Genomic DNA, 25467 nt, shown 5'->3' on the forward strand with positions numbered 1-25467 from the left:
ACCTGTTTTTATTTAGTATACCTTGAACCTACAAATCAGTAACAGTACCTTCTACAGTAATCCCGGGCGCAATTTGTATCTTTTGATTCATAAGTTTGTTGTCTATGGCATTGAGGTCGCCCATAGATTCTCGTTTTTTTAAAGCCGCGTGTATGAGCTCTCTTGAGTCTTTCCTCGTGAACTCCCTGCTCTTGGGTCTGGCTGGGGCCGGCCCCTTGCCCTTGCTATGTGAGATGATGTGTCTCGGCGCGGTCGTCTTATCCTCCAAGATGCTGAGGTCGGACTCGCCAGTTCGCTTCATAGAGGCCCGATTCCTCGGCGTCTTCTTCAACATAGCCTGGAAGTTGAATGGAGGGTCGTCTCCGCTCAAATCGTTGGCCGACTTCGCCATTGCCTGCAGCTCTTTAACAGGGTTCGGCATGTCAGGTGGAACATTAATGCCATAAAGGCTCTTACTGTACCCTGTCTTCCGGAGTTTCTGTGAGCTATTTTCGAGTGTGTTGGTGTTTTCTGTGGATCCGGACCAGGGGGTGGGTGCTTGGTAGAAGTTAGGCGGGGTGTAGCCGGGTTTCTTCTTGTAGACAGCTGGTCTGGGCTGAGCCTCCTCTGGCGGCAGCTTGGTGACGGGCTGCGTGGGGTCGCGGCAGTACGGTACATTGATGAGGGTCTGGGTGCCGGCGGTGGAAGTCTGTGGTTTTTGTGCTGAACTGGACCGACGCTTGAGCGGCTCGTCCCACTGCTCGTGGTCGGAGTCGTATTGGCTCGCGAATGTGTCACTGGAATGAGATAAATTATTGAATTAATACTCGATGATCGATAAGAAAAAAACTAATCTACCTACATCTACATTGTTGCAAAAATCTCTATAACATCCACTGCTCGTCGGAGGCTCTCTCTACAATCTGTTCTCAACCTTTTTCGTCCAACCAACTGCAACTGTTATCTGAAGTTGTCTGCCCCAACTGTTATCGGACCTTCGGCAGTCCAACTGCAGATTTAAGACCTATCTCACATACACACACACACACATAAACAATACAGCTAAAAAAGAACTAACTTGCTCTTCCCGCTCGGGTCACACATGTGCGTCGTATCATAATACGTGAGCTGGTTGATCCCAAAGGGCAGCTTCCACACAGAGGGCGGGCTGGAGCCCAGGAACTCCTTCTGTCTCGAGTGAGGGTCCACGCGATCCAGCAGCACGGAGGTTGACGTCGACATGAGAGATTCCACTATGGCTTGGTTGTAGATGTGCACCTGGGAAGTTGTAGAAAGCAGTTAGGTAAGTACATAGGTAATAAGATGTGTAGTGGTTGGGTGGGAGGCATGATGACCGCAAGGCACCTACTACGACTTATACGGTGCAACGGTAAATAGGCACATTAGCGAAAGTTCCGGGTAACGTCCTCGAGTTTCTGAAAAAATACACAGGGGTCGCCTCTATATAACTAACTATCTGTCATGTGAATACAGATGTCTGGAAAGTAGAAAATTCATCACGCAATACGATAATGTTTTACGCGAACGCAGGTTTAAAAGATAGTAACTACATACTGCATACCGTATTATAAACTTACCTGTTGTGAAAAATGGACGAGATCTTGATACTTGACGGCTCTATACTGTAGGAGGACTTGGAATATAGATCGGCTTTTCCATTTCATGGCAAATCTCTTGAGGAAGCATGCTGTCTGTTCATCTATTTCTCCTGTAGATTTGTTTATCAACGGACCGTATGCTTTTCTGACTACGTAACCTCGGTAAGCTGAAAGGAATAATTATCATTGATTTTTTTATGGTCATGTAAGTACTTATAGTTACAAACTTATTTTCTACTTACTTTCTGCTAGTTTCTTAGTTCAGTTGTTATGATTTTAGGGTAGGTAATAGGGATGTAGTTAAGATTTAAATCAATTTTGGTAATTAAAGTTAACATAATTATCTCTCGGTAATTACTAATTAGTTACCTGTAATAAAGAAGGGACTTACCTTTTTGAATCAGCAGTGCCGCCTCATCCTGATTGATTTGTAAAGACTGCTGTTTCTTCAGCTCTTTAACTGTAATAAGGACGTTTTGTAGACTTGGTTATTATTCTGAATCCCCGTGGTTTTAGGGCTGTGCTGCTGTATTGAGGTGCGTGAGGTGAGGTAGTTACTAATTCTAGTGTTTTACAGTGAGTAGGAGTTTATTGGTGGTTGCGGGTCTAATTGAACTTACTGTGCAAATTCTTAGACTTGCTCTTTATAGCTTTTCGTCTGGCTAGAAAAGCTCTCATCATGCACTGAACCTTGACGATTTTCTTCACTTGGACTTCGTACAGTCTGAAAATGGACGCGTGTGAGTATATTTTTTATTAAATTGAACAGGAAAGGGTAGTGTAGGTCTCTCCGGACGACACGCTCCAGCTGCACCGACGACCTAGTTAAGACAGGTAGCTGGTAGTGGCTGGATGAGAGAGGCCGAGGACAGAGTGTTGTAGCGCTTCATGGGAGAAGCCTATATCCAGTCCAGTAGTAGACGATTATGGGCTGATGATGATAAATATCCCTAATAAGATGATTATTAAGTGCCTATATTTTACTATCGTAAATACGCTTTGTTAGTACTTTTACAGGGTGTCCACTATCTGGAAAGTCAGGGAAAGTCAGGGAAAAGTCAGGGAAGCTCAAGGTGGTCAGGGAAAGTCAGGGAAATTGATGGGCCACCTGGAAAGTCAGGGAAAAATGACTATTCAAGCATATTTTTGGAAAAAATTTAGTACTTAATGTTATTATTTTTGTCGTGAAATACATAAAGCATAATATTAAATCTCGCTTAGTTTTCAAATATTTTTTACTGATCCATACTATTACATATAGTATGGTGATTTAATAAAAAATAAATAAGATTTAAAAATATGTACATAGTAGGAATTCTAAAAGATTAGCTGATGTCCAATATATATATTATAGGTTGTTGCAAAAGGTGACTCAGCTCGCCATTCTAAATAACGTTTTAAGACTGTCGTCGTCTTGCGTCGTGTCGCGCGACTGCATCCCTGCAGAAGCGCTGTTTCGGCGCGGCACCTACTTAGTGTGAAATTTGAATGCGATCGCACCATAATACAAAGTACTCTGTGGATCGCACAATACAAAGAATATTTTTGTTTTTCGGTTTCGATACGCATTTGCCTGTTTCCTTCATCACACATTTTTTGAACAAAATCATTGTTTTCGGGAAGAGACGTAGGTACTTTTCAACCATAAAGTGAGCTTCAAACAGTTAAAACTTGTCTTTTATACTATAAAAACCAGTGAATGCCGCTTGACTTTTCAAATGTTGTATGTCTTTTTAGTATTTATCTAAAAAAAACTTAATACTACGTACACATTGTCGCAAAAACACGAAAGACTTACACGTTTATGGCGAAATAAACGTGAGTTTGTTAGCAATTTCTTTTTGCGAATTATAAGAACAAATAATTTGACTTCATAAAACGTCTAAAAAGTTAGAAATAAATTTAATGTGTTGACCAATACTAATGTGACAATACAACTATACCTAAGCAGGTACGATTCTTTTCTTAACATTAACCACATTGTCAGCGCACCAACATAAACAAGAATCGCACTGCCCAGGCATATCTGTACTGAAACATTAAAGTATTATTTTATTGTTTTAGTGTATTTGCAATAATTGACAATCAATTAATGTAAGATGCAAAATGATACCAATAAGTCCTACTAGTAAATACGAATCATTCAAGCCTGTAGGCATGAGGTAGTTGTTATACCGTTAATGAGTTTCCTTGACTGCCTTCCGTTTCCATGATCAGATCAGCTCCAGGATCCATGATCACATCATTTTTTTTTATGAGAACTATATTTACGTTCTAAATTTCATTAGAATGGGTTAATACGTGCTAAAATGGACATAAAAACCATATCTATACTCTTTGTCCAACCATTGAGTTCAACTCATTACATTTAAAAAAAATGAAAATCGGTCCCTAAATGGCGGAGTCATCAGTGAACGTATATAAAAAAATAGTGAACCTCCTCCTTTTTTCGAAGTCAGTTAAAATTTTGTTTAGAATGATCTCTCCTAAATCACGTCCTTCAGCTTAGTATACCGGTTGTCCAGCCCCCTGGATAAATATTTTACGCAGTCGATATTTCAATAATTGTCAAAGAAATGAAAACAAAACTTCAAGCTTTCGTCTTCAAATTACTTAAATTGGGTTTTTATTTTGCTCTCTGGTCAGGGAAATTTTCTGAAATGGTCATGGAAAGTCAGGGAAAAGTCAGGGAATTTTTTGAAGCATTCAGAGTGGACACCCTGTTTTACAATTGAAACTATAAAAACCTGAATAAAACTGATTACCTGGCCAAGAATTCTTCATTGTAATATTTCAGGAACACTTTTGTCTTTCCAATAAGCCAGCCTTCCATTTTCAGACGAATCAGAAGTAATCTGCAGTTTTCCTGGGTCACCTCCACATTTTCATCGAAGTCGAATGCCAGGAAGCGGTACCTGGAAAATCGTATGACTTCGGTAAGCTACTACTTTATTACATTTCCCTGTCATGTTATCATTTGTGTTTTTTTTTTTATTTACTCAAATACACAGATTTATAAGTATTTAATAAAATGAATTAGACTCCATGATTATAGACAGGCGCTCCAAGATTTGGTTGTGTTGGTTCGAAACCAAGATACACTATTTAATTTAAATACCAACCTCCTTATAAACTCGGCAAACGGAATACGGCACGGGAACCCATTCTGCCTCGCTTTGGCCGTGTCCAAAATGGCCAGCGCCCTCAATTGTTGCCTCACCACCTCCGTTTGGAACCCGCGAGGGTTGTCATTCAAGTCAGCCCTGATGCAGCGCACGAAGTGGGTGCCCCCACTCCCAGGGCCAATAGAGAGTTGCTTCAGGAGCTCCAGGCTTGTGGCCCTGTAGGTGGCTGCGGCCGTGCGCATTCGGTGGAGCTGGGAGAACTGACCCTTGGATATTGTGTTGAATTTCTGGAAGGGAAAATATATAAACTATTGTTTTAATTCGTTCTTCTTTATATAATTCAAATTTTATGCATATTGTAGCCAATTATACCTAGTAGGTGCAGTCTACATACCCTCGCCTTCGAATTAGCCATTTCTTTTTCATTCTTCGATTTGGCCACAGAAACTTTCGGCTGATTGGACGTAACCGTCAAGTTGCCAGTTTTGGTCAATTTGTTCCTGAATAATTGTTGCACGGTCTCATTAACAGATGCTCTCATAGTTTCAATCATTTCCGGAGGTAGGAAGTCTTTGTTTTTGTCCGCCATTTCTCTGGCATCATAGCTGACTTTTCCTGTGTAGTGAGCCACACTGAACTCATGGCTGCCCGATAGTTTTATGTATGGGGCCTTCGATGAATTCCTGATGGAAGCTGTAAATGTAAAAAATATTAAAGCAGTAGATTAATAGGTACAGTGCATATGAAATTACTCAGTACTTATAATAAATCTCGTAAAAGTTTCATACTCATTATAAACTCTTGACCACTGCTAGTACGGCTTGCTTCGTCTAATATGTAGAACAAGCCCAAAGGTCTCCCCATCAGATGGTCTACAGAACTTTTGTTATCATAAAAATGCAAGGCAGTAACTGGAATCCCTTCCTCAGCTTCTTCCTGCATTTCCCAAGCAAATATTCTTTGGTTGTACAAGAATTGTATTTGTTCATTTGTTGTGTTGACAATAAGCTGCTCTATTCTATTGCGGTGGAAGCATTCGAATCCAAACATGTCTAGCAGACTCACTGAGTACTTATCCCCACTGAAAGAAGCAAAGGATATTAAATTAAGGAGTATTAAAAAGCGGAAATTTTCATTTAACTATTTCAAATGAAACACTTACAATACCGATCGCAAAAATGCTAGCTTTGTATTGATCAAATTGATCATCCAATCTACCATCCGTTTGTACAGAGCACTTGCTAGTGTATCTCGGGCATCTCTCGCCTCATCAGTTGAATGTCTTCGTTTAACAGCTGTTCCTTTGTCTATCAAGCAATAGTTCAATAGAGCCCAGAGGAATTTAGGCTCTTCAAGTGAAAGTAACGTAGCAACCTTCTTAGCTTCTTCCGGGTTTTCTATTTCGGCAGTTCCATTTTTATCGTCTTTGAATCTTACGTTTCCTAAAACAAGAATGGCGGCTAAAACGGTTTCCAACATATCGATTTCTTCTTGCTCCCAATCAAGCATTTTCAAACTTTCAATCAACTCTTTGTAACTCTCTACATTTTGTTCAGGAGTCTCTCGGCTGCCTTTGAGTCCTTTTATAGGTTCTTCCAATACTCGTAGATATCGATGCTTTCGATTTTTCTCCAGGTGAAGCTTGTCTAGTTTATCTTCTGCTTCCATGGCATCATAGAAATAGTAGAGAAGATTAAAATTTGCGTGTGTCCTGGAACGTTAAAATCAAATATTTATTTAAAAGTTAGTTAAGCGGATGTTATCAAACCCACTATTTATGTTAAATTACTTACATATCAGTTGAAGAAACTCGCCACTTCTCTAGTTGGTAAAGCCAGAATATAGCGCCACTTAGTTTGCCTGAGCTGCCGTATGTTACCTGAACTTGAAATATGGCCCTTGTAGAATGAGGATTTAATGGCGTTGATGCATTAATAGCGGCTTGGATTACATTCGCTGCTTTTTGAATTCGCTCTCCAGTGTTATTCTTCATTGACCCCAAATATGTTAAATGGGCTAAAGCGTGGTTCATGTTTGTAGTCTTCCCTGATTTAGATTCTCCACTGAAGACGATATGTTGAGGCTCGTTGTGATGGAGAGCATCTTGGTATGCGCTATCAGCCACAGCAAAGATGTGAGGTAAATTGTCTGATCTAGATTTGCATTCATACTTTTTGTGATACTGAAACACATAAATTCTATGTGTTAGCTGTATAGGTACTAGAATCATAATTTACCTATAGGTACCTACAATTCTTACGTTCATTAGATACTTACAGTCTCGTTGAACATATCATCATGTGTGTTGGGGTTAAGTATTAACAAAATTTCTCCTACGAAAGATGTGAAGAATCCCTTTGATAATTTTGTTTGTAATTCGGTCAGTATATTTTCTTCTGTAAGTACTTCCAAAGCTGCTAGATCTTCCACTTGCATAGTTTCGGGCTCTCGGCACCCTTCGGTTATAAGTAAGCCGTTTCTAATGATTCTTTCTGGTATTTTTGGTTCAGTAATTTCTTTGTCTTTTAATTCTAGTGCCAATACTTTTAATTCCGTAGTCATCTGAAATAAACATAATTATTATTATAATTATGAAAATATACAGTTCAAAATATCATAATATAGAAAGAATGTTTGAAAAGTTACGTGAAAGTCATTTTCAGGAACAGATTCTATAAATGGATGCTCAGTCAGTTCCGCCATGAAAGGTCTGTGTTCAGGATTCTTCTCCAAACACCTGTTGAACAAGTTAAAGTTTAACCATCATCACTTTTATAACTATTCAAGCCTAGAGTACAATAGCGTACACCCATACATTAAGTTCAAAGTAATAACATAATTACTTGATTTATAACTTACTCGGTGATAAAGTCGTTGAGCTCGTTGGACCACATGGAGGGCTTGGCGAGGCCGGGCGGCGGGTTGCGCACTATCTGGAACAGCGCCCGCGTCGGGTGCATGTCCTGGAACGGCGCCTTAGAATCCGCGATCTCTATGGCCGTGATCCCTAGAGCCCACACATCAGCCCTATTCCCGTACCCTCCATCGCCCCCCGTCACCGCCTCCGGGGCCATCCAGCTCGGAGACCCAATACTCGTGTTCCTCTTCCCCAGCGTACCCGCCAGCCGACATGACAGACCAAAATCCGACAGCTTCACTTCACCGTCCTTTGTTATCAGTATATTGCTGCACCGTATGTTGCGATGCATCACTTTGTTCTCATGCAAATAGACCAGCGCCTGTAATTGAATGGATGATTAAATCGATTAGTCGTCAACAGATTGACGGGGAGTAGGGGCCCGCCTTAACGAATGGCCCGCTGTCAGCTCTGTAGCACTATATCTGGATTGTTAAGACGGGTTAGCGATACCGCCGTCAGTGTCCGTCAAGGGCCCACGCCCCCGAGACGCATTGGCGGGTATTTGCATACGTATCGCGGCCGCGACGTCGTCTCCGCTTGTCTCAGCCTCTCTCCACTCTGATATATCAGTGTATTTAATGCGTTCATTATGCTTGTTTAGTCTGCTGGCTTCGGCTAGTGATGTGGGTGAGGTAGCTATCGAAAATGCTATTGGATATTTTGAATCATTTAATTAGGTGAGGGTGGGGGTGATAACTTTGCTATCATTTAGATAATGGTTTTAGATAATACCAAATTACTGTAGTTGTTTATTATAATCAAATTAGGTTATTTACCAAAGTTACCTTGCTGAATGTTATGTATGATGGAAGTTATTGCTTCATGGAAAAGAGGCGGGGAAATTAAATATTAATAAGGTGTCGATGAAAGTTTGTCGTGAAAGGATGTCGGGAAACTATACGGCTGAACTTCATATTATTGATTTATCGATAGATTCTCTTTGTTATTATTTCCCATCTCAATGTTTAATCGTATCTCATGAGATGCAACATCGATAGATATGCGCGGATCTCTGAACGAAAAAGACCGAGTCTGCGCACTGGTATTGTGAACCAAGTGGCTTGCATAAAGATAATACGCATTTAAACCTTACCACGGGACTATGGGCTTAAGAGGCAGGTTCGTTTGAGTCAGAGGGAGTCTCTATCATGAGAAAGTTAGAGTCTGATTTTGTGAGGGCTTGCGTGCGTCGCAGGGCTCCTCGGCTACTGCGCCGGGGTCCGTATATCTTGTGTGCGCGAGCATTATTTACGATAATTGAGCGATGTGCCGCGATGGGGGGCCGTCATGGTGTTGTCGCTCGCGCGCAGACATTCACTTCGACAAGTTCGACTGTTGCGACGCGAATCACCTCAAATAAAGCGGCGTGCATTTTAAGTAATGGCCCGAGATAGTATTTCAATGTACGTGGACGACCAGGCTATATTTTATTCGACGTCACGTGAGGAGCAGCGAACGTCCGAACATAGCTCCGAGAACAATTGAGTTTGCATTCAAAGTAACCTCCAATTGATTCAGCCGTTGAAAGCAGGACTGGCAGGCCCTTTGTTTTATAAACAGCGCGGTGGACTGCGATGTGACGAGCGACATGTTTATAGTTCATCGAATAAGGGCTTACCTTGATCGTATATTTGAGAATGTAAGCGATGTGCTCCTCGGACATTTTTCTGTCTGTCGCATGCAGCTTTCTGACAATATCGATGACAGATCCGCATTCGCATAGCTGTAAAAGGGAGGATTTATCATGTAATTGTTCGTTTATGTTGAATGGGTGATTCATTGCTAACCTTACGGCTTACCTCAATAACGAACCAGATTTTCTTAACTCCCTCGGTCCTCTCGCAGTAGACTCCGTAGAAGTCGACGAGGTTGGCGTGCGAGGAGAAGTCGCGGAGGATGCGATACTCCTCCTGGATGTGGGCTTCATTGTCGTCGTCGTACGTCTGTATCTTGACGGCGACGGCCTTGCCGGACGCCTGCGAGTCCGTGGCGCGGTGCACCTCGCCGAAGATCCCCGAGCCCAGCTTGGTGCCCAGCACGTACCGGTCCGCGGGGCTCGCCAGCGACGATACGTTGAGGCCGTCCTTCATCTTGACGACCCTGGAGGATGTTGTGATCGCATTATAAACGGAATCTTGTTATAATAAGTTACTCGAACTTACATTACATAATTTGACCATATCGTAGTTGGAATCTAAACACTCTGACCTATCTAGCTTACTTCTTTTTAAACTTTACGGGCCTCACCCTTCTTTGCACTCCCAAATACAGAAAAAACTGACTTACCTCGGTGGTACTCCTTCTAAACACAGAGAAGCAACACTGCGGCCGGGCGGCGCCGACCGAGTGGCGACTGCTCGCCCCGCGAACCCCCACAACTGTTCCGCAAGGGTTTCTAATCCAGTTACAGTATTAAGACATAATACCAGGCCTTGGCTACAATGCGACTAATTAGACACACGGCTAACGCTCCTCCGTATTAATTGGGATCGGTTTTAGATTAGGCTCATCAGCTTTGGTTGCGCGGAGGCCAAGGGCGGGGGAAAACTTTTTGTTTCAACAATTTGCAGACGTTTGTAGTAGCCAGTGGAGCGTAATGTTCGTAAGTCTATTAGTTTTACTGAAATGTTTTGTAAGTGCTATTAATCAAGTTAGCTAAAGTGATAAATACGTATCCTGCTTATCAAATGAAATCAAACACGATTTGCAAGAACATGAGTATTCAGTAATATGCTAGATAAGTTCGCTTTTGTTAAAAAAATATACCTACTTACTTTTAAAAAACTATTTTATCGTGTTTATAAAAAAACAACTGTGTCAAAGTTCCGCCACCTAAATATGGTATAATACTCCTTAGTTCTTTTGTTTACAGTTGTGTACAACGCAATAGACATAAATTTACTTATAATAAAATCGTTATTCTTATTCCTTCCCTAACTTAACATTTTCATTCTATAACTTTAATTTATAAATTATACCATTAGTGGCCGACTTCTGGATTCCAGTGGATCGGTGTTCTTACTACAATTTACATAATTTACCCCACGGTGAGGCTTCGATGCACTTATAACATGTTAGACAAAAGGTCAAATCAGGGTCGTCGCTACCTCTGATCTCATTGTTTTGTGGATTAACTAGAGTTATGATGTCACCAATAACATCGGGGTTTCCAATCGTCAATGTCCTATATTACAGTTTTTTTTTGTAGATACTGTATAAGTATGTACCTAATATACTTAGGTAATTATCATTACAATGCAGGTTAGGTATTAGGTCTTTCATTCCTCATCGATCATAGACAAAATTCAACCCTGCGTAACACGTCTGCAAAATCTCAACGTACGCACATTCCTTCCCTGAATTATGAGGAACGGCAGCAGGAGAGGTCAAGTAAAACCATGAATGATTTATAACTAATACTATATTCAATTGTCCACAATAGTTATCTAGTCTAATTAGAACTAAATTTAGAGACGTCCGATATTAGGTACGTCGCGCCGAGAAGTGTCCAAGTTCTATATAAGAAAATATAACCTATGCTTAATTCTACGTAATCGGAGGAATACAAATCTACGTCACTCGCGTGTCGCGTCACTAGGCATCGTCGTCACCGATGCCGCGCCTGCACATAATCCCTGAGTGCAGTGTCTGGATGACGAGGCTGCGTAACATCTCCCTCCCTTAGATGAGCGACTATTTGCAAATGTTTAATGCAAATGCCGCGTCACGCTTATCTTGTAGTTCATTCAACTGGATATCAGCTTGCGTTGATGACTCACGCTTCATCGCGTCACGTCGCTTATGCGCTCTCTTTCGCACCATGTAGGTGATAGATAGTACAAATGCACTTAGTATTGCGATGACGTATAATGGAATCGTAGTGTGGTATAATGAGGCGTCTATTTTTTCAACAGTCATTGGTTCCTCCGTAGCCAATTGTTTTTGAATGTTATGCAAATTAGTTAGATCGATTGTGGTCAAATTAAATTTTGGATGAGATATCTTTCTTGTAGATATAGGCCATGGTATATCAGTCAATTCGATAGGTTGTCCCAATATTTTATCCTCGGTATTAACGATGGTGAACTCGGGGGCCTTTATCATGCAGTTATGAGGAACGCGTGCTAAATAGCTTCCTTGTACTAGTTTATGTTGATCGTGGTTGCATTTGAAGTGAACTTTGGTCGGCCTTGGGAATGATATTATGTAGTTTTGGCTGTCAAGCTCCGTCAGAGCCTCCTTAGACAGAGAGACAGGCGTGGGTGAGCACGTTTCATCTATCTCCTGTGTGTTGATTAAGTGGTGGATGCAGTCGCGTCGTTCTCGCAACTGATGACCGATTTTCGGCTCGCACATGTACCATGTACTGACCTTCGGGCATTCTGCCTCTATGTAAACATATTCCTTGGAGTTGGAAGCGATGAAAGGATAGGAAGGAAGGATGATTTCATTTAATTTATTTGGGGTTGGGCATAATCTATAAAGTTCGAAAATGTCTGTGAATATTATAGGAAACTTAAGTACCAACACTAGCCTTTTGTCCGAAAAATAGGTACCCAAATTAATTATGTCATAGTAAGACCTGGTTTCTAAACTTATAATTTCGTCACTAAGGTATTTTTTCTTAATTCGTGGATCATGTGCTGCATGAATTTTAATGATAATACTGAATGGTGCATAGATTTGGTTCGGCTGAAGGCTAAAATATTTTCTAATCTGCTTATTTCGTATGTTAAATCTTGTACTTTATCGTTTATGATAAAAATGGAGTGGCCTATTTCAGCATATTTATTGTTTCGCTCTGTGTCCGTAATCGTCAGATTGATGACGTCGGCAAGAGCAGATTTCAACTTTAGCTGATTACTCCTCAGGTCATTTAAAATCTTAAATTGCTGAGCAGACATTTCTTTTGATAGTGTAATGTGCTTTGAAAAAGAGTCTGATATGTTTTGTTCGTTTTTATTTAGGATTTGGATGGCATTTTCAAATCTAATTGCGTCGTTATGATCCAGGTTACCGGTAATTTCTTTGATTAGTGAGCCTAAGGGATTCAATAAGCCTCTTTTTACGCGGTTCGGTAAAAATGTATCTATTTGGATAATGACTTCGTCTAGTTTGCTGAGAAGGTGATTAATTTGATATTTAAAAAAAACTAAATTCGTATCCGCAATTATGTTGGCTACGTTTGACAAATTAGACTGCAGGGTGTGAACTTGGTTTAGCATCATTTCGATGTCCACATCTTGGAGGAATGTATGGAAATGGGATATGAGTCTTGTCGTACCTAACTTAAAGGGTAGCAGACCAGGGCCATTGTCGAGACTACTCAGGCGTATCTCCTGAGCCTGTGCCACAGCGGATAGGGTCAGTATTAGGAGGTACAGATATAACTTCATGGTCTTCTGGAGCCTTGTCTATCGATGTCTGGATAGGGTTCCTCTTCGCCTCTGCTAGGCCGCCGTCCGTAGGTTCGAAACTGTAGTAAAGTCAGCGATTGACAATCAGCGGATATCGATATGAGACACGCCACTGAATCTACAGCTCTCAAGACTGCGCCAATTATGAGGAACGGCAGCAGGAGAGGTCAAGTAAAACCATGAATGATTTATAACTAATACTATATTCAATTGTCCACAATAGTTATCTAGTCTAATTAGAACTAAATTTAGAGACGTCCGATATTAGGTACGTCGCGCCGAGAAGTGTCCAAGTTCTATATAAGAAAATATAACCTATGCTTAATTCTACGTAATCGGAGGAATACAAATCTACGTCACTCGCGTGTCGCGTCACTAGGCATCGTCGTCACCGATGCCGCGCCTGCACATAATCCCTGAGTGCAGTGTCTGGATGACGAGGCTGCGTAACACCTGTATGCACGGATTCAACTCGCTCCACCAAACATCGCTTTAGCTAAGCTGATGATGTTTTTATTCACGTCAATAGCTGTATCATATCAAGGGCCGGGTTCAGTACAAAAAATCAAAGTGTCGGACCGGTACAAAGGCGAGGGCCGGACTAAGGGCCAAATTACCCAGGTATAAAACGGATAATTGCAGACAGACTCATTGACTTGTCACAAACGATGATTTCAGTACTTACTTGTGTTATTTTATATCAAGTGTCCTTTTTGTTGAGTTTCAAAAGGACTCGCCCTCTCGAGAACGTAAGTGGTATGCTTCTCTTCTCCTTTTGTTGTTGTACACATATTTTGTTTTGTGCGTTTATTTTTATTTGTTTACATTGGAAAATGTTACGAAGTAGTTTTTAAGTAAGTATTTTTTTGGTTGGAACTAAAAGAGGTGTTTCGTCAATGTAATCTCGTTTACTTAATAAAAACAACTGGCAATGTTACAAAGTGGTCTTAAAACTACAAATAAATAGTAAAATTAATGCGTTAATAAATATCACGGCACTGGGAATGTTACAAATTAAATTAATATCGGTGTTGATCGTAGATAATATTTACACATACAAAAGTCTATTTCTAATCCTATTTAATACTGATTGTCATTTTTATTAAGTTACGACTTAGGTAAGTACTTAAATATAGACTTTACGACATTTACATACTTGATTGTGATATTATACATAGGTATGACCTTATAATGGGCATAATTGTTAATCTTTTAAATAAGTACATTAGATCAAATAATACTTTAACCGTATTTTTACATTATACTACATGCTACACCCTACCCTTATCATTTGGAATAGGTACTTTTACATAAGTAATACTAGTAAGTACTTATATATAGGTACGTAATGGAATGCTAACAGTATTTTTGTGAGTTTATCTTAAAAAATAAATCTTACTAATTAATACCTCTATATATCTACCTCACCTTAGACATCAATTTTATAACTCCACAAATCTACATCTAAAAATGCATTGAATAATGAGATTCCTTAAACATTACCCCCTACGTTATCAACATTGATCGTGCAAAACTCTTCACTGTTCTAATGATCATAATAGATACATTTAGTGCAAATTAGAACATAATTAAACAGGATGCCTTATCTAGAGATAGCTACTCACATTATATCCTTTATCAGCCTCTGTTAATTTTTTTAAACCTTTACCTACTTAGGGTGGATTCGTCCAAACATCTAGTTACACGAGAATAACTATACCGGAATAAAATTTATACGCGAGTAAATATCTGGGATAAGTACATTTGCATTCTACCAAGTTATACCATGATTAATTGAATGAACGAGGAACGAAACTATACTGCAACTAAAATAAAAATAGCTGCGTTTTCAAAGCGTGCAATAGAAATGACATGCCAACTTAGTTTGAATGGATTATAAAAGTAGGAAATTGTTTATGTTTTAATATTTTATTCGCTGTTGTTATTCTGAGAATTTGCCTTTTAACGTACTTTTGTTTATGATTTGACAGATGTGTTTATATGTCATTATGACGGTTTTGTAATCAGCTGATGTGCTGCCGCCATTACAAAATTACTCTCGGATAAGCTCGTTACACGGTAAATTTTGGCGGTATAACATTTTATTCTTGGGATAAGCTACTTATCTTGGTTTCAGGTTTGGTAGAATGAAAAATCTGCTTACTCGCGAGTAACTGGTGGTTTACTCTCGAGTAAAAAGTTACTCGACGTTGGTCGAATCCGCCCTTAGTTGGTGATTCCAGCTTCTAAAACAGCTTTGGTGTTCTTATAAGCTTATAATTAGGCTAAGAATACTTCTGTAACTCCAATACGACCTTCTTAGCCTTTCCACTACTGGGAAAGGTTAGAAAGTGTGGCGCGGCTTTACTCAATGTAGTATAAAGATGCTGTTATACGACTTCATTCTTAAGGTAAACGATAGGCGAGCGACGGACTCTGATCTAACTGAATCTTTATAATACGAAGAACAGCAATGTTGTATGTCGTTCGTGCTATGACGAGATTAGGTTACGTCAATTCATCAGATACGAGTTATGACCATCAAATTCAACTACACTTGTCTCAGCTACTTTCAGCCTCATCTCATGACAACATCCCTAGAACCCTCTTACTGCCAGTTTCAATAACTCTATCTATCGATAGGAGACAGTTACTTTTAGGGCCGATTTTTCAATGCCAGGATAAAAGGTCAAATAACTATCTAGCGAATAATTTTATTTGGCTGTTTATCGGCTTGGTAGTTGCTAAACCATTTTTCAATTGTGATTTATTCCATAGGTAACTATCTTACCGATTTTTCTACTTGAACTCTGGAAAGGTGAAACAAGTATATGTAGACACCTAGTGCTAAAGCAGGACAGACTACTATTTTGATTGTCAGAGTCAACTGTCACTGTCAAGCCACAAGCCTCACTGACTGTTTTGTTTGGTTGTTTATTGGGTTGTTTCAATTTTGGTATTTATATTTGTTATTTTTGGATCGCAATGGAATCACAAAAAAGAGAGCGTTCGGCGAATTTTAATATTAATGAAGTTACTGTGTTAGTGAGTGGTAGATAAATTTTATTCAAACATGTCATAGAAAATAAAAAGACCGATGCAGCAACAAATAATAATTTTCTTCCATGCAGTCTGCATGGAAGAAAATTGAGTTTCTTTTAACTCCAGTGGTATAACCAGTCCGCTCATTGAAAATCCTTTAATTTAAGTACGAGGGCATCAAAAAAACAATGAAGAAGAAGTCGTAAGAAGAAGTCTTCCCTGCAAAGGCAGGAGATGTACAAAACTGGAGCTGGGCCCTCAAATGCTCCTTCATTTAACGATGTAGTAGAAAAGGTGTTAGGCATTTGCTCCAACATTAGCATTCAACGTATCCTTAATTTAAATTTAATGAAAAACTATAATGTACCTTAATATTTTATTATGAAGGAAGTGCTACTACATTCCTCTTTTTTTTTAAATTAATGCTTGAAAATAAATCAACATAATGTTTGTAGTCTGGCGCCTTTCGGCGATGAAATTCTTTTGCATCCCACATGCTGTAATGATCAGGCCTCGTTTTGACGACTCTGACTTTCCTTTCAACAGGATTAATACATTCGTTCATTACCTACTACCTCTTTTTCGATCGCCAAATCATCAATATCATCGAAAATATCCATTGAAAAGACGATTATTCTCTGCGCTTGTATAGTTTAGAATTGGTATAAACACAAAAAAAAACTTACTTAATAACCTCAAATGTCAAATTATCAATCGAATAAGCACTATCTGGCGGCTCAAGCAGCAGATAGATTTATTCTCCAGTTAACTGAGTTATTGGACGAATAAGTTCTATCTGACGGTTGAAAAATTCAATATTTCGCTATCTGTCGAATAAACGCTATCTGGTTGTCTATCTGAGCATTGAAAAATCGGCCCTTATACGATTTGGACAGAATGCAAATTTTTATGTGTCAAAATCGTATGTTACTATAACTGTCAGCTATCGGTAGATAGAGTATAGAAACTGGCAGTTACTTACAAACAGCGACCCACTTATCATCCCGGCACCTGTCACAGTCCACCCTACAGCACCAGTGGAACGTGCAGTTGCATGGCTTGAGACTCGAGCGGCGCAGCAGCGCGTGGCCGCGGCCGCAGCACAGAGTCGCGCAGGCGCCGGCGCGGGAGGCGCGGCCCGTGCGGCAGACGCGGCCCGACGTGCCCGGGGAGTCGGCGCGAGGGTCCGCGTCGCAGAAGCTTGGGGATCTGCGGGGAGGTGAGAGGTTAGAAATGGATTTGCTTAACATAAAGAAACAGCATAAAAAAGTAAGGACCTCCAAGTTCCTCACTTATTTTTTTGAAGTTTGTTACCCATGCATTTTACTTCTAAAGCAACGAATTTAAAATCAGTTCTTTTCAATTCAAATTGATTTACTGAAAAAATTCTTGCTTGAAAATAGATTGCACTCTAAACTTTGTATTGCCTTACTGCCAGTTTCTATAACTCTATCTATCCATAACTGGTAGTTACTTTCATACCATTTTGACAGATTGTTACTTTTGATTATGTCAAAATCATATGAAAGTTATGTATACATAGAGTTATAAAAACTGGCAGTTAGATAGATACAAAAAAAAACATGACGAAAACTGTGAACTTTTTTAAAATTTTTAATATTTATATTTAGTATGTACGAGGGCGGGTCAATAAGTCCGTGACTTTTTGAAGAAAATACTGGTTTTTGGATAATTTTATTTTTTATTATTCAACGTAGTCTCCTTTGAGCTCTATACACCTTGTCCAAAGTTTCAGCAATTTTTTTATCCCTTCCAAAAAATAAGATTTCACGAGGTCATCAAAATACCCACCTTGGCCTTCTTTGGCGCCGATTCACCCCGAGAAACCCACTGTTTAGACTGCTGTTTGGTCTCTGGTGTGTTGTGGTGGATCCACGTTTCGTCCACGGTTACAAAACGGCGCAAAAACTCGTCCGAATTTCGGTTGAACAACGCCAAACACTCCTGCGAAGTTTTGTCATTCGATTGCGTTTGTGAGCAAACGCGGCACCCATCTTGCGGAAAGCTTTTTCATACCCAAGTGATCATTCAAAATTGAAACCACTGATTCACGTGATATCCCTGTGGCTTCCACTATCCCTCTCACTTTCAATCTCCGATCGGCCAACACCATGTCGTGAATTTTTTCAATCATTTCAGGTGTAGAGACCTCAACTGGGTGCCATGGACGTCCGGCATCTTCCGTACTTGTACGGCCAGAACGGAATTCAGTAAACCCCTTTTTACCATAGATATTGATGGTGCAGAGTCCCCATAATCTTTATCAAGCTTAGCCTTGGTTTCAGTGATGGTTTTTTTCCGCAAAAAATCATGCTTAGTGAGCACACGAAATTCAGGTTTTTCCATTATGTTTTTAAATCACGCGGTAGTTGCTAAGAACGGGTGTAAAACACAAACCAAGTGACGTAACTGGTCCAAATTTTGACAGATGTCAGTTGACAGTTGCCTGTTGACAGGAGCAATGTTGTTCTTTCAGTTAAGTGGCGGGAAATTATAAAAGTCACGGACTTATTGACCCGCCCTCGTATCTATCTGTGTATTTGTGTAGATATATCAGCTGTCCGACACCCATAACACAGGTTCTGCCTAGCTTGGGGTCGGATGGCCGTGTGTGAGATGTCCCCACATATTTATTATTTATTAATATTTAGTAGAAGACTGAAACTCACTTCTCCAGAAACAGCAAGCTGGTCTTCGATGCAGGCCTTGCCTTGCTGCGCCTGCGCCCGCGCGGCCGCCCGCGCAGCACCGACAGACCGTTGTTCAGCTCCTCTTGCGCCACTATTAGCGCCTGTGTGAAGAGAAATATAGGGTTATTGACACGGAAATCATACTAAGCGAGTATCTAAGCAGATTACAGTAGCCGATGTAAAGACAAAATTCCACTCTGTATAAAGAATAGAAGAGATTAGCCGCCCTTTCAGGTGTCGACCTTCCATTTGCTTAAGGTAAGTGCACCAGTGGATACGGACCATTATTGGCTGATGTTAATGATTTTCGATATCTCCCCTTGGTGACATAGTGGGCGTTTTACAAAGACCTATGTCCATAGTAGTAAACGATCATCATCATGATAATGCCCACATTCCGTTGTCCAGCAGAGGATGATTTTCAGTTGATGATTTATAATGCTTAGTTGTGTATCTTTTCGCATTGAACGATTGCAACTTTATTATGATAGAGTACTCACATTCCGCTAGCATTCTATTGTCATTTGTCACGTGATGATGATAGTACTCACATTCCGATACCTCCGCTTGATAGTCGACGCCACCACTCGGAAGTCGGGCGTGGCGCGCCAGCACGTGCGGACCTGGCAGCTGCCGGACAGCCCGTGGCACTTGCAGCGGACCTCCATGTGCGACGCAAGGATCTGGGGAACACACGGCTGTTAGTCTCTTGTTATAGCTACCGAGTAGAGTGGCGAGAGGTGTAGAGTGTCCTCGAAAAATGAATGGCCGAGCACTCGGTCAGTTTCGAGTGCTCGGCCGAGGATACTGGCCCGGCCACTCTGGGCAGTAGGGGTTATCAGGATCTTGATGAAATCTCGATGGTGAAAAGGTTGGTTTAATTATAATTATAGTGAGGAAGACGATGGCGTATGCGGTTGTGTTGGGGTGTATACGTATTGATGGTATCGCTGTCTTACTAAATTTTGGCTACGAAGACATCACAGCACTAGGTGCGTTAAAAGTCTGCTAGGTATTCTCAATGTAAATCATATTATGGTGGTCTCTATCGTACAGTCGTACATGCCAATTTCACATAGACCACCGTAGGTGATATACATTATGCAAGACTACACTTAAGTCCATTGCAAATCATACGCAGCAAGCGCTCTTGTTTAAACCAACAATCACGGGCCGAGTGCGATGGCGGACACAAAGGCCGAGGTAAGTGCTCGCCGACGTGACCGCATGCTCACATTACGCCGCCGCCTCAGATCATAACATTTACATAATTAAACGCACCACCGCAATCAGACTGACGTCTTAATTTCGCCAAACGCCGCCGGCCGAACAATTTCCCAAATTGAGTCGAGCAAAAATTCAAATAAATCGGCGAACGGCCCGCCCTCGGCCCTAATAGCATGGTATTAAGAGCGTTCGCGATAGAATTCGCCACCCAAGACGCCTGTAATACGACGTAATGAAGCAGGAATATTAAAAATGGTTCCGAACCGCTTATTATGTTCTCACCTCGGCGGGTCGGTCGTGAAATACGGCGGGCTAATGTCCCGCCGCGGGCCGCGCTCCACACGACTCGCTATTCCTGGTGACACCAACTGTTATTAAGTTGGATGAGCTCATCACAGTTTTTACGGCTAAGTGCCTCCGTAAAGCGTTGTTTATTTGCCTGGGCGGCGCTGAGAGCCCGAGACTAAACACGATGTCAGGGGCTTGGGCGGTGACATTTAATCATAATAACTTCGAATTGCGCAGTTCTCGATGAGATTTTCTCACTAATTGCTAATTTAATTATGGTTCATTTTAGGACAATATATCTTTTTAAAAACAGTTGTAAATTTCAAAAATTGCACCTTTATTTTCCTACATCCTTGTTCTGGCAGCGCGAGAGCTCACGCTGGGACCACCCGGCGGCGTCATGGCCGACATTACCGCCATTATGAGCCAACACACATAATACATATCAATTAATAGACCCACTTCATGGATAAAGAAAAAGATATTATGAATTCATTTAATCATACAAAAACTTACTTAATTGAGTACGCATACATAAAGTAACAATCAACAAAATAGAAGCGTAGAAATAGCAGAGAAAATGAAGTATGGAATTTTTGTCCAAATAGAGCTATTCCAAACGAAAATGACGTAAAAGAAGTAATCGTGATTTTTTAAAACGTGATAACAATTAGCGCTACGAGAAACTAAAGGTAATCGTTTTAAAATGGCCGTGGCCAATCCGGGAACAAATTAACTCTTCTTATTTATTATTAACCGCACACGGAGAACACCTGTGGGTAAAAATAGCGCAATGATACGTATAGCCTGTACAGAATCTGTTAATTATTGAACGCAATCAAAGAATGCTGCTTGTACTCTTAAATTTCGAACATGCCTTTACAGCCAGTTACTAGTCCAAAATAGTTTTTTTTTTTACTGTGTGAAAGGCAATTTGTAGAATATTGATTGTAGAATATTGAAAATAAAATGTGAATAAATGTACACTTTACATTGATATTAATTGACCTGTTACGTACATTTTAATAAGCTTCTCCGAAATTGTTTCGCGTTGATTTTTGATGATGAATCGTTACGTCCAATCAGGTACGGTAGTCATGCGATTTTAATTAAAGCTTTGATCCGTTGAGCTTTTGTAGCTAATCGAGTGAATGACCATAGACAAAAGACGCTTCTATGGTCCTCGGAGTAGAATAGGCAATTTATTTTTTACATCTCAATCAGTGTATTGAATGGTTTAGCGAAACCGTCTAACAGCCAGCGTGTTAGCCACAGATGATTACTACAAACACGGTGGTCCCACGTTGCATTGTGCCGAGTTTCTACCATTTTGTTTTGTGTTCACATAATTTACAGACCCGCGGTGAGGTCCCGGTTCGACACGCTCTTGTATTATAGTCCACGATGATATTTTTATTAATGTCAAAATAAGATGCGTTCCCAACTGATCGCGGTGCCGGGTGTGGTGAATGTTTTTTGTTACTTTTATGAGTTGGTGATTTAGGAATAGGGTTTTTGTATGTCCGTCCTGTGTACTATGTACTTATATAAATACCTATTATAGTTTTATTGTTCAGCCTATGTTCACCTAAGCGTTTTGGAGTTATAGATTGTTTATTTTGCAAAAGGTATTAAAATTGTTCACAGGTATGCAGCAAAAACATTAAATTTATCTTTGAATGATTTGTTCAACGTAACGGAGTCTACATTCGTTTATCGTCATGACTTTTTCTATGTTTCAGATCCAGCTATAAATGATCTGATGAGAATAGCCCGCACACCATGTATTGACCCTATACAGAATTACCCACCAAGGTGTTAATTAAAGTATAAAAAAACGATATTAAAATATTTAGATGATTCAATGACTGTTAAAATATATCTATCAGAGTGGTAGGGGTCGAATAGGGGAGCCATTAAGTCGACTTAGTGTTAGTCTTAATTAGTATACCTAGATGCACAGTTAAAGCCAATTTATGCCAGACCGATCTTTGTATATTATAGGTGCATAAAAAACGACTAAGTAGTACTATACTTGACTGACCTCCGTAAAAACAGGACCACATTTTTCGATTTTTGTACGTGTTTAAATTGTAATTAAATTAAAATGTCACAACACACCCGTTCGTGTGGCAACACTCATAAGTCAACGTCGCACATTAACAATTTTCATATAAAACGCCAATTTAATAAGGCCTTAGGCCATAAAGTCACAATTATGCCATTAAAAGCTACATTGTCGCTTAATTAGGGGTTTGGACCTGATTTTATTATACGATCATAAAATACCATATTAAAATCTCGTGTTTGTAAATTATGATAGAAATATACTAAATCGTTTGTCGTTTCGCTTGTCAACGTGTTTTGCTAATAGATTAATTTATGTACAAACTAACCGAGGTTTAATGCTCTGACAGGGTTTGTTTATTGGAAACCGTTGTCGAGTAGAGAACACGAACAGGTAAACATAGCGCGGGACGCCCCCCTGTTCGCTGGCCGACCTTAGACAGACACCTTGTACCTAGTACATAGATGGATGAGGAAATTGAGGAAGGCCGTGGACTGTACCGTAGGCTATGCACCTAGAAGAGCAGTGCTAGTTTCTTGTCTGATGATGATGTAGAAAAAAATGTTATTACAGTTAACGCTCACCAAACAGATTGTGGTTGAAAAAAAAACACATACCAGTCATTCCATTTAATAGTTTCACTTACCTACTACGTTACAAATTAATGTAATTAACAAAGCTATAATCCTGTAATTGTATAAAATTAACAACTTCAATTAATTTTATTATTTTGACATTTAACTCGCATCATAAAAACACCAAAATATCTGTCAGTTTTGAAACCGATTAACGCAGTTATAAATGTCACTAGTCGGTGTATGACATTAATATAAATTGAATACAAATACCTACAAGCTTTATAAAGATTACAAATGAAAGAATTTGTATTATGTCGCATTTAGCTTAGGTTTGTAATAAATCTCTGAGTATCTAATAAGTAAAGCTGCGGTTGTCGCAAGATTTAGTTACTTACAAACGAAAATGTAATGCTCGCTATACTGTGTCTTTAAAATAAGTTCCAATTTGGCGTGGTTCATTATCCCAGGCTTGGTTTGACATGTTTATTTTGACAGTGACGTTAGTCGGTAAGCGTCTATTAAATTGTTCAGTTTAATCCCTGGTAGGTCTGACATTTTGGCTTACGACTTGTATGTAATTACAGCTGAGTTGGTTAACTATCGTTTATTTGAATAACGATCTATGCGCCTCTATTAAGGTGAAGTAATTTTATGGGCCTTAAACTTGTTATGAGTACCTAATTCTTTATTTTTTTCGTGAGGTGACGCATTATAATTTATACCTTTGCTACATATAGTAAAAGTGCTAAATATTTACTTCTTATTCCTGTTTATTACGAGATATTCGCTCTTACTCTTAAACTTTATTAACGGCTCACATGTATGAATATTCAATTATCAATAAGACATTTTATTTAACGACTTATTACTTGTACACTTCGTACAAGACAAGATCGTATTAAAATAACCGTTTTTTATAACGCTAAAAACCACCCGCAACGTTGCAAGCATTACCATATAACGTTAATTTTATAGTCACACATAAAAAAGGGGGAGTCGGTACAAAAATGCATAACACAGACAATATAATGGCATATTTATAGGCATGTATCGAACCAGTAATCGGTGGACCACCCACTCGGATCATTACCCGGGGCCACGCCCACTGGCCCGGGGTCCCACAATTTGGACACCTAAATATGTAGACGCATCTCATTCTTCGCGCCTCGCAGCCCAATTTGGACACCTACCTAAATATAGCCCTGGAACGCCCAGATTACACTGACCCGGCGATTGAACGCTGAGATCTTCGGAACAAGGGTCTCGGTTAATTGGCTTATTGAGTCCCTAGCGTGAATCGTTGTGGTCCGACAAGTTAAAATAACATAATAATGTAGTTTACGGGACGTGATATTTAATGAGAAAATGGAATGTGAATTAAAATCATGCCGGTTTTTTTTTATGTTTGGATGTAAATCATAATAGTTTTTAATGCATTGATTTAGGTTAGTAAATACATAATATAAGTAATTAGTAGCAGTATGACCCTAATCAGACTGGTCCATCGTCTGGTGAATAGGCATCGTGAGGAAACCTAGACGTGTGATTGGTGGGTGCATTATATTGGATCAGTATTTCAATGATCCAAGCTAAAGAGCTTCAGATGATATGCACTATTATGCACACCAGATCCATTCCAAAGAATCAGATACAGGTACTATAGTACCAATTTTTTTAATGTTTAAATAAAATTTGATCTTTGATGATTGACTTTTTAAAGTTTAAGAACAAAAAAAAGTGCTACGCCGTAGCAACTAGAGCTTTCACTATGACTACGCCGTAGGCCGCGATGAAAGCTCATTATTTATTAATCTCTCGGAGCACTCTGTTAAATGTTTTATATGTCTATAAGTTCATTGAAGTATTCTCTATCATGCAGTGCTAACAGAATTGGGGTGGATTGGCTTATTTGGAAAAACATATTCGGCGGTACTAAAAATTGCTGCCGAACTTTCTGCTGCCAAGTTCACAGACCTTTATTTATTATTTCCTAGTTTTTTTTCTCAACCATTTAAGATTTTGTTTTTTAATGCTTTTGGGTTTAAACAATCACGAAGAAGCTATACAGAGTAAAGTTTTATCAATGACCATTCCGAAAGATTACATCAGATCAATGTAACCGACAAACTAATAAACGTCCAATGTTGCATCAATACGAAAAACTTTTTTTTGTGTGTGTTCTGGACTGGACTTATTTATTGTACTGCTTCTGTATATTCCACTAATATAATTCCGCCCTTTACAGGGTGTTGTAAAAAGGGTATACTTACCCGAAAAAGTCACGTAACCAACAAAGTTTCTATGTTTTCTTTTTGTGAAATTTCAAAACTCTTAGTTCAAAAGTTGTTCAGAATGACCCCTTAAGTCTCAACCCTTTTCGGCTTAGTATAACACTTTTGCAATACCTGTATAAGTGAATATACTCATCATACCTAAACCCGAACCAGAAAAAGAGTGTCATAATTATAAGTCTGTACAACTAAAGCCACTGAC

The 25467-nt window shown here is 39.7% G+C and overlaps 2 protein-coding genes across 2 annotated transcripts in view; both read right to left on the bottom strand.

Moving 5' to 3' along the window:
* Positions 1-10227, bottom strand: LOC105397908 (neither inactivation nor afterpotential protein C). The gene is made up of 17 exons (XM_011569925.3): positions 9930-10227; positions 9443-9743; positions 9262-9366; positions 7583-7962; positions 7370-7460; positions 7001-7285; positions 6517-6905; positions 5886-6434; positions 5512-5804; positions 5118-5416; positions 4721-5010; positions 4364-4513; positions 2219-2322; positions 1990-2058; positions 1578-1765; positions 1058-1257; positions 1-776 (listed from the first exon to the last, which is right to left on the bottom strand). Exons 2-17 carry the CDS (start codon positions 9731-9733, stop codon positions 29-31), a joined length of 4431 nt encoding a protein of 1476 aa, XP_011568227.3. The 5' UTR covers positions 9734-9743; positions 9930-10227; the 3' UTR covers positions 1-28.
* Positions 10228-17016: 6789 nt separating this feature from the next.
* Positions 17017-25467, bottom strand: part of LOC105397909 (protein Wnt-10a) — a 28487-nt gene continuing 20036 nt past the window's right edge. The window contains exons 5-7 of the mRNA XM_011569926.3: positions 19365-19496; positions 18793-18914; positions 17017-17311 (exon numbers count right to left, since the gene is read on the bottom strand). Coding sequence (XP_011568228.3) covers positions 17077-17311; positions 18793-18914; positions 19365-19496 — 489 coding nt within the window. The 3' untranslated portion in view covers positions 17017-17076. The remainder of the gene's footprint in view (positions 17312-18792; positions 18915-19364; positions 19497-25467) is intronic.

This window comes from Plutella xylostella, chromosome 4 (genome assembly GCF_932276165.1).
Source record: "Plutella xylostella chromosome 4, ilPluXylo3.1, whole genome shotgun sequence".
NCBI lineage: Eukaryota > Metazoa > Arthropoda > Insecta > Lepidoptera > Plutellidae > Plutella > Plutella xylostella.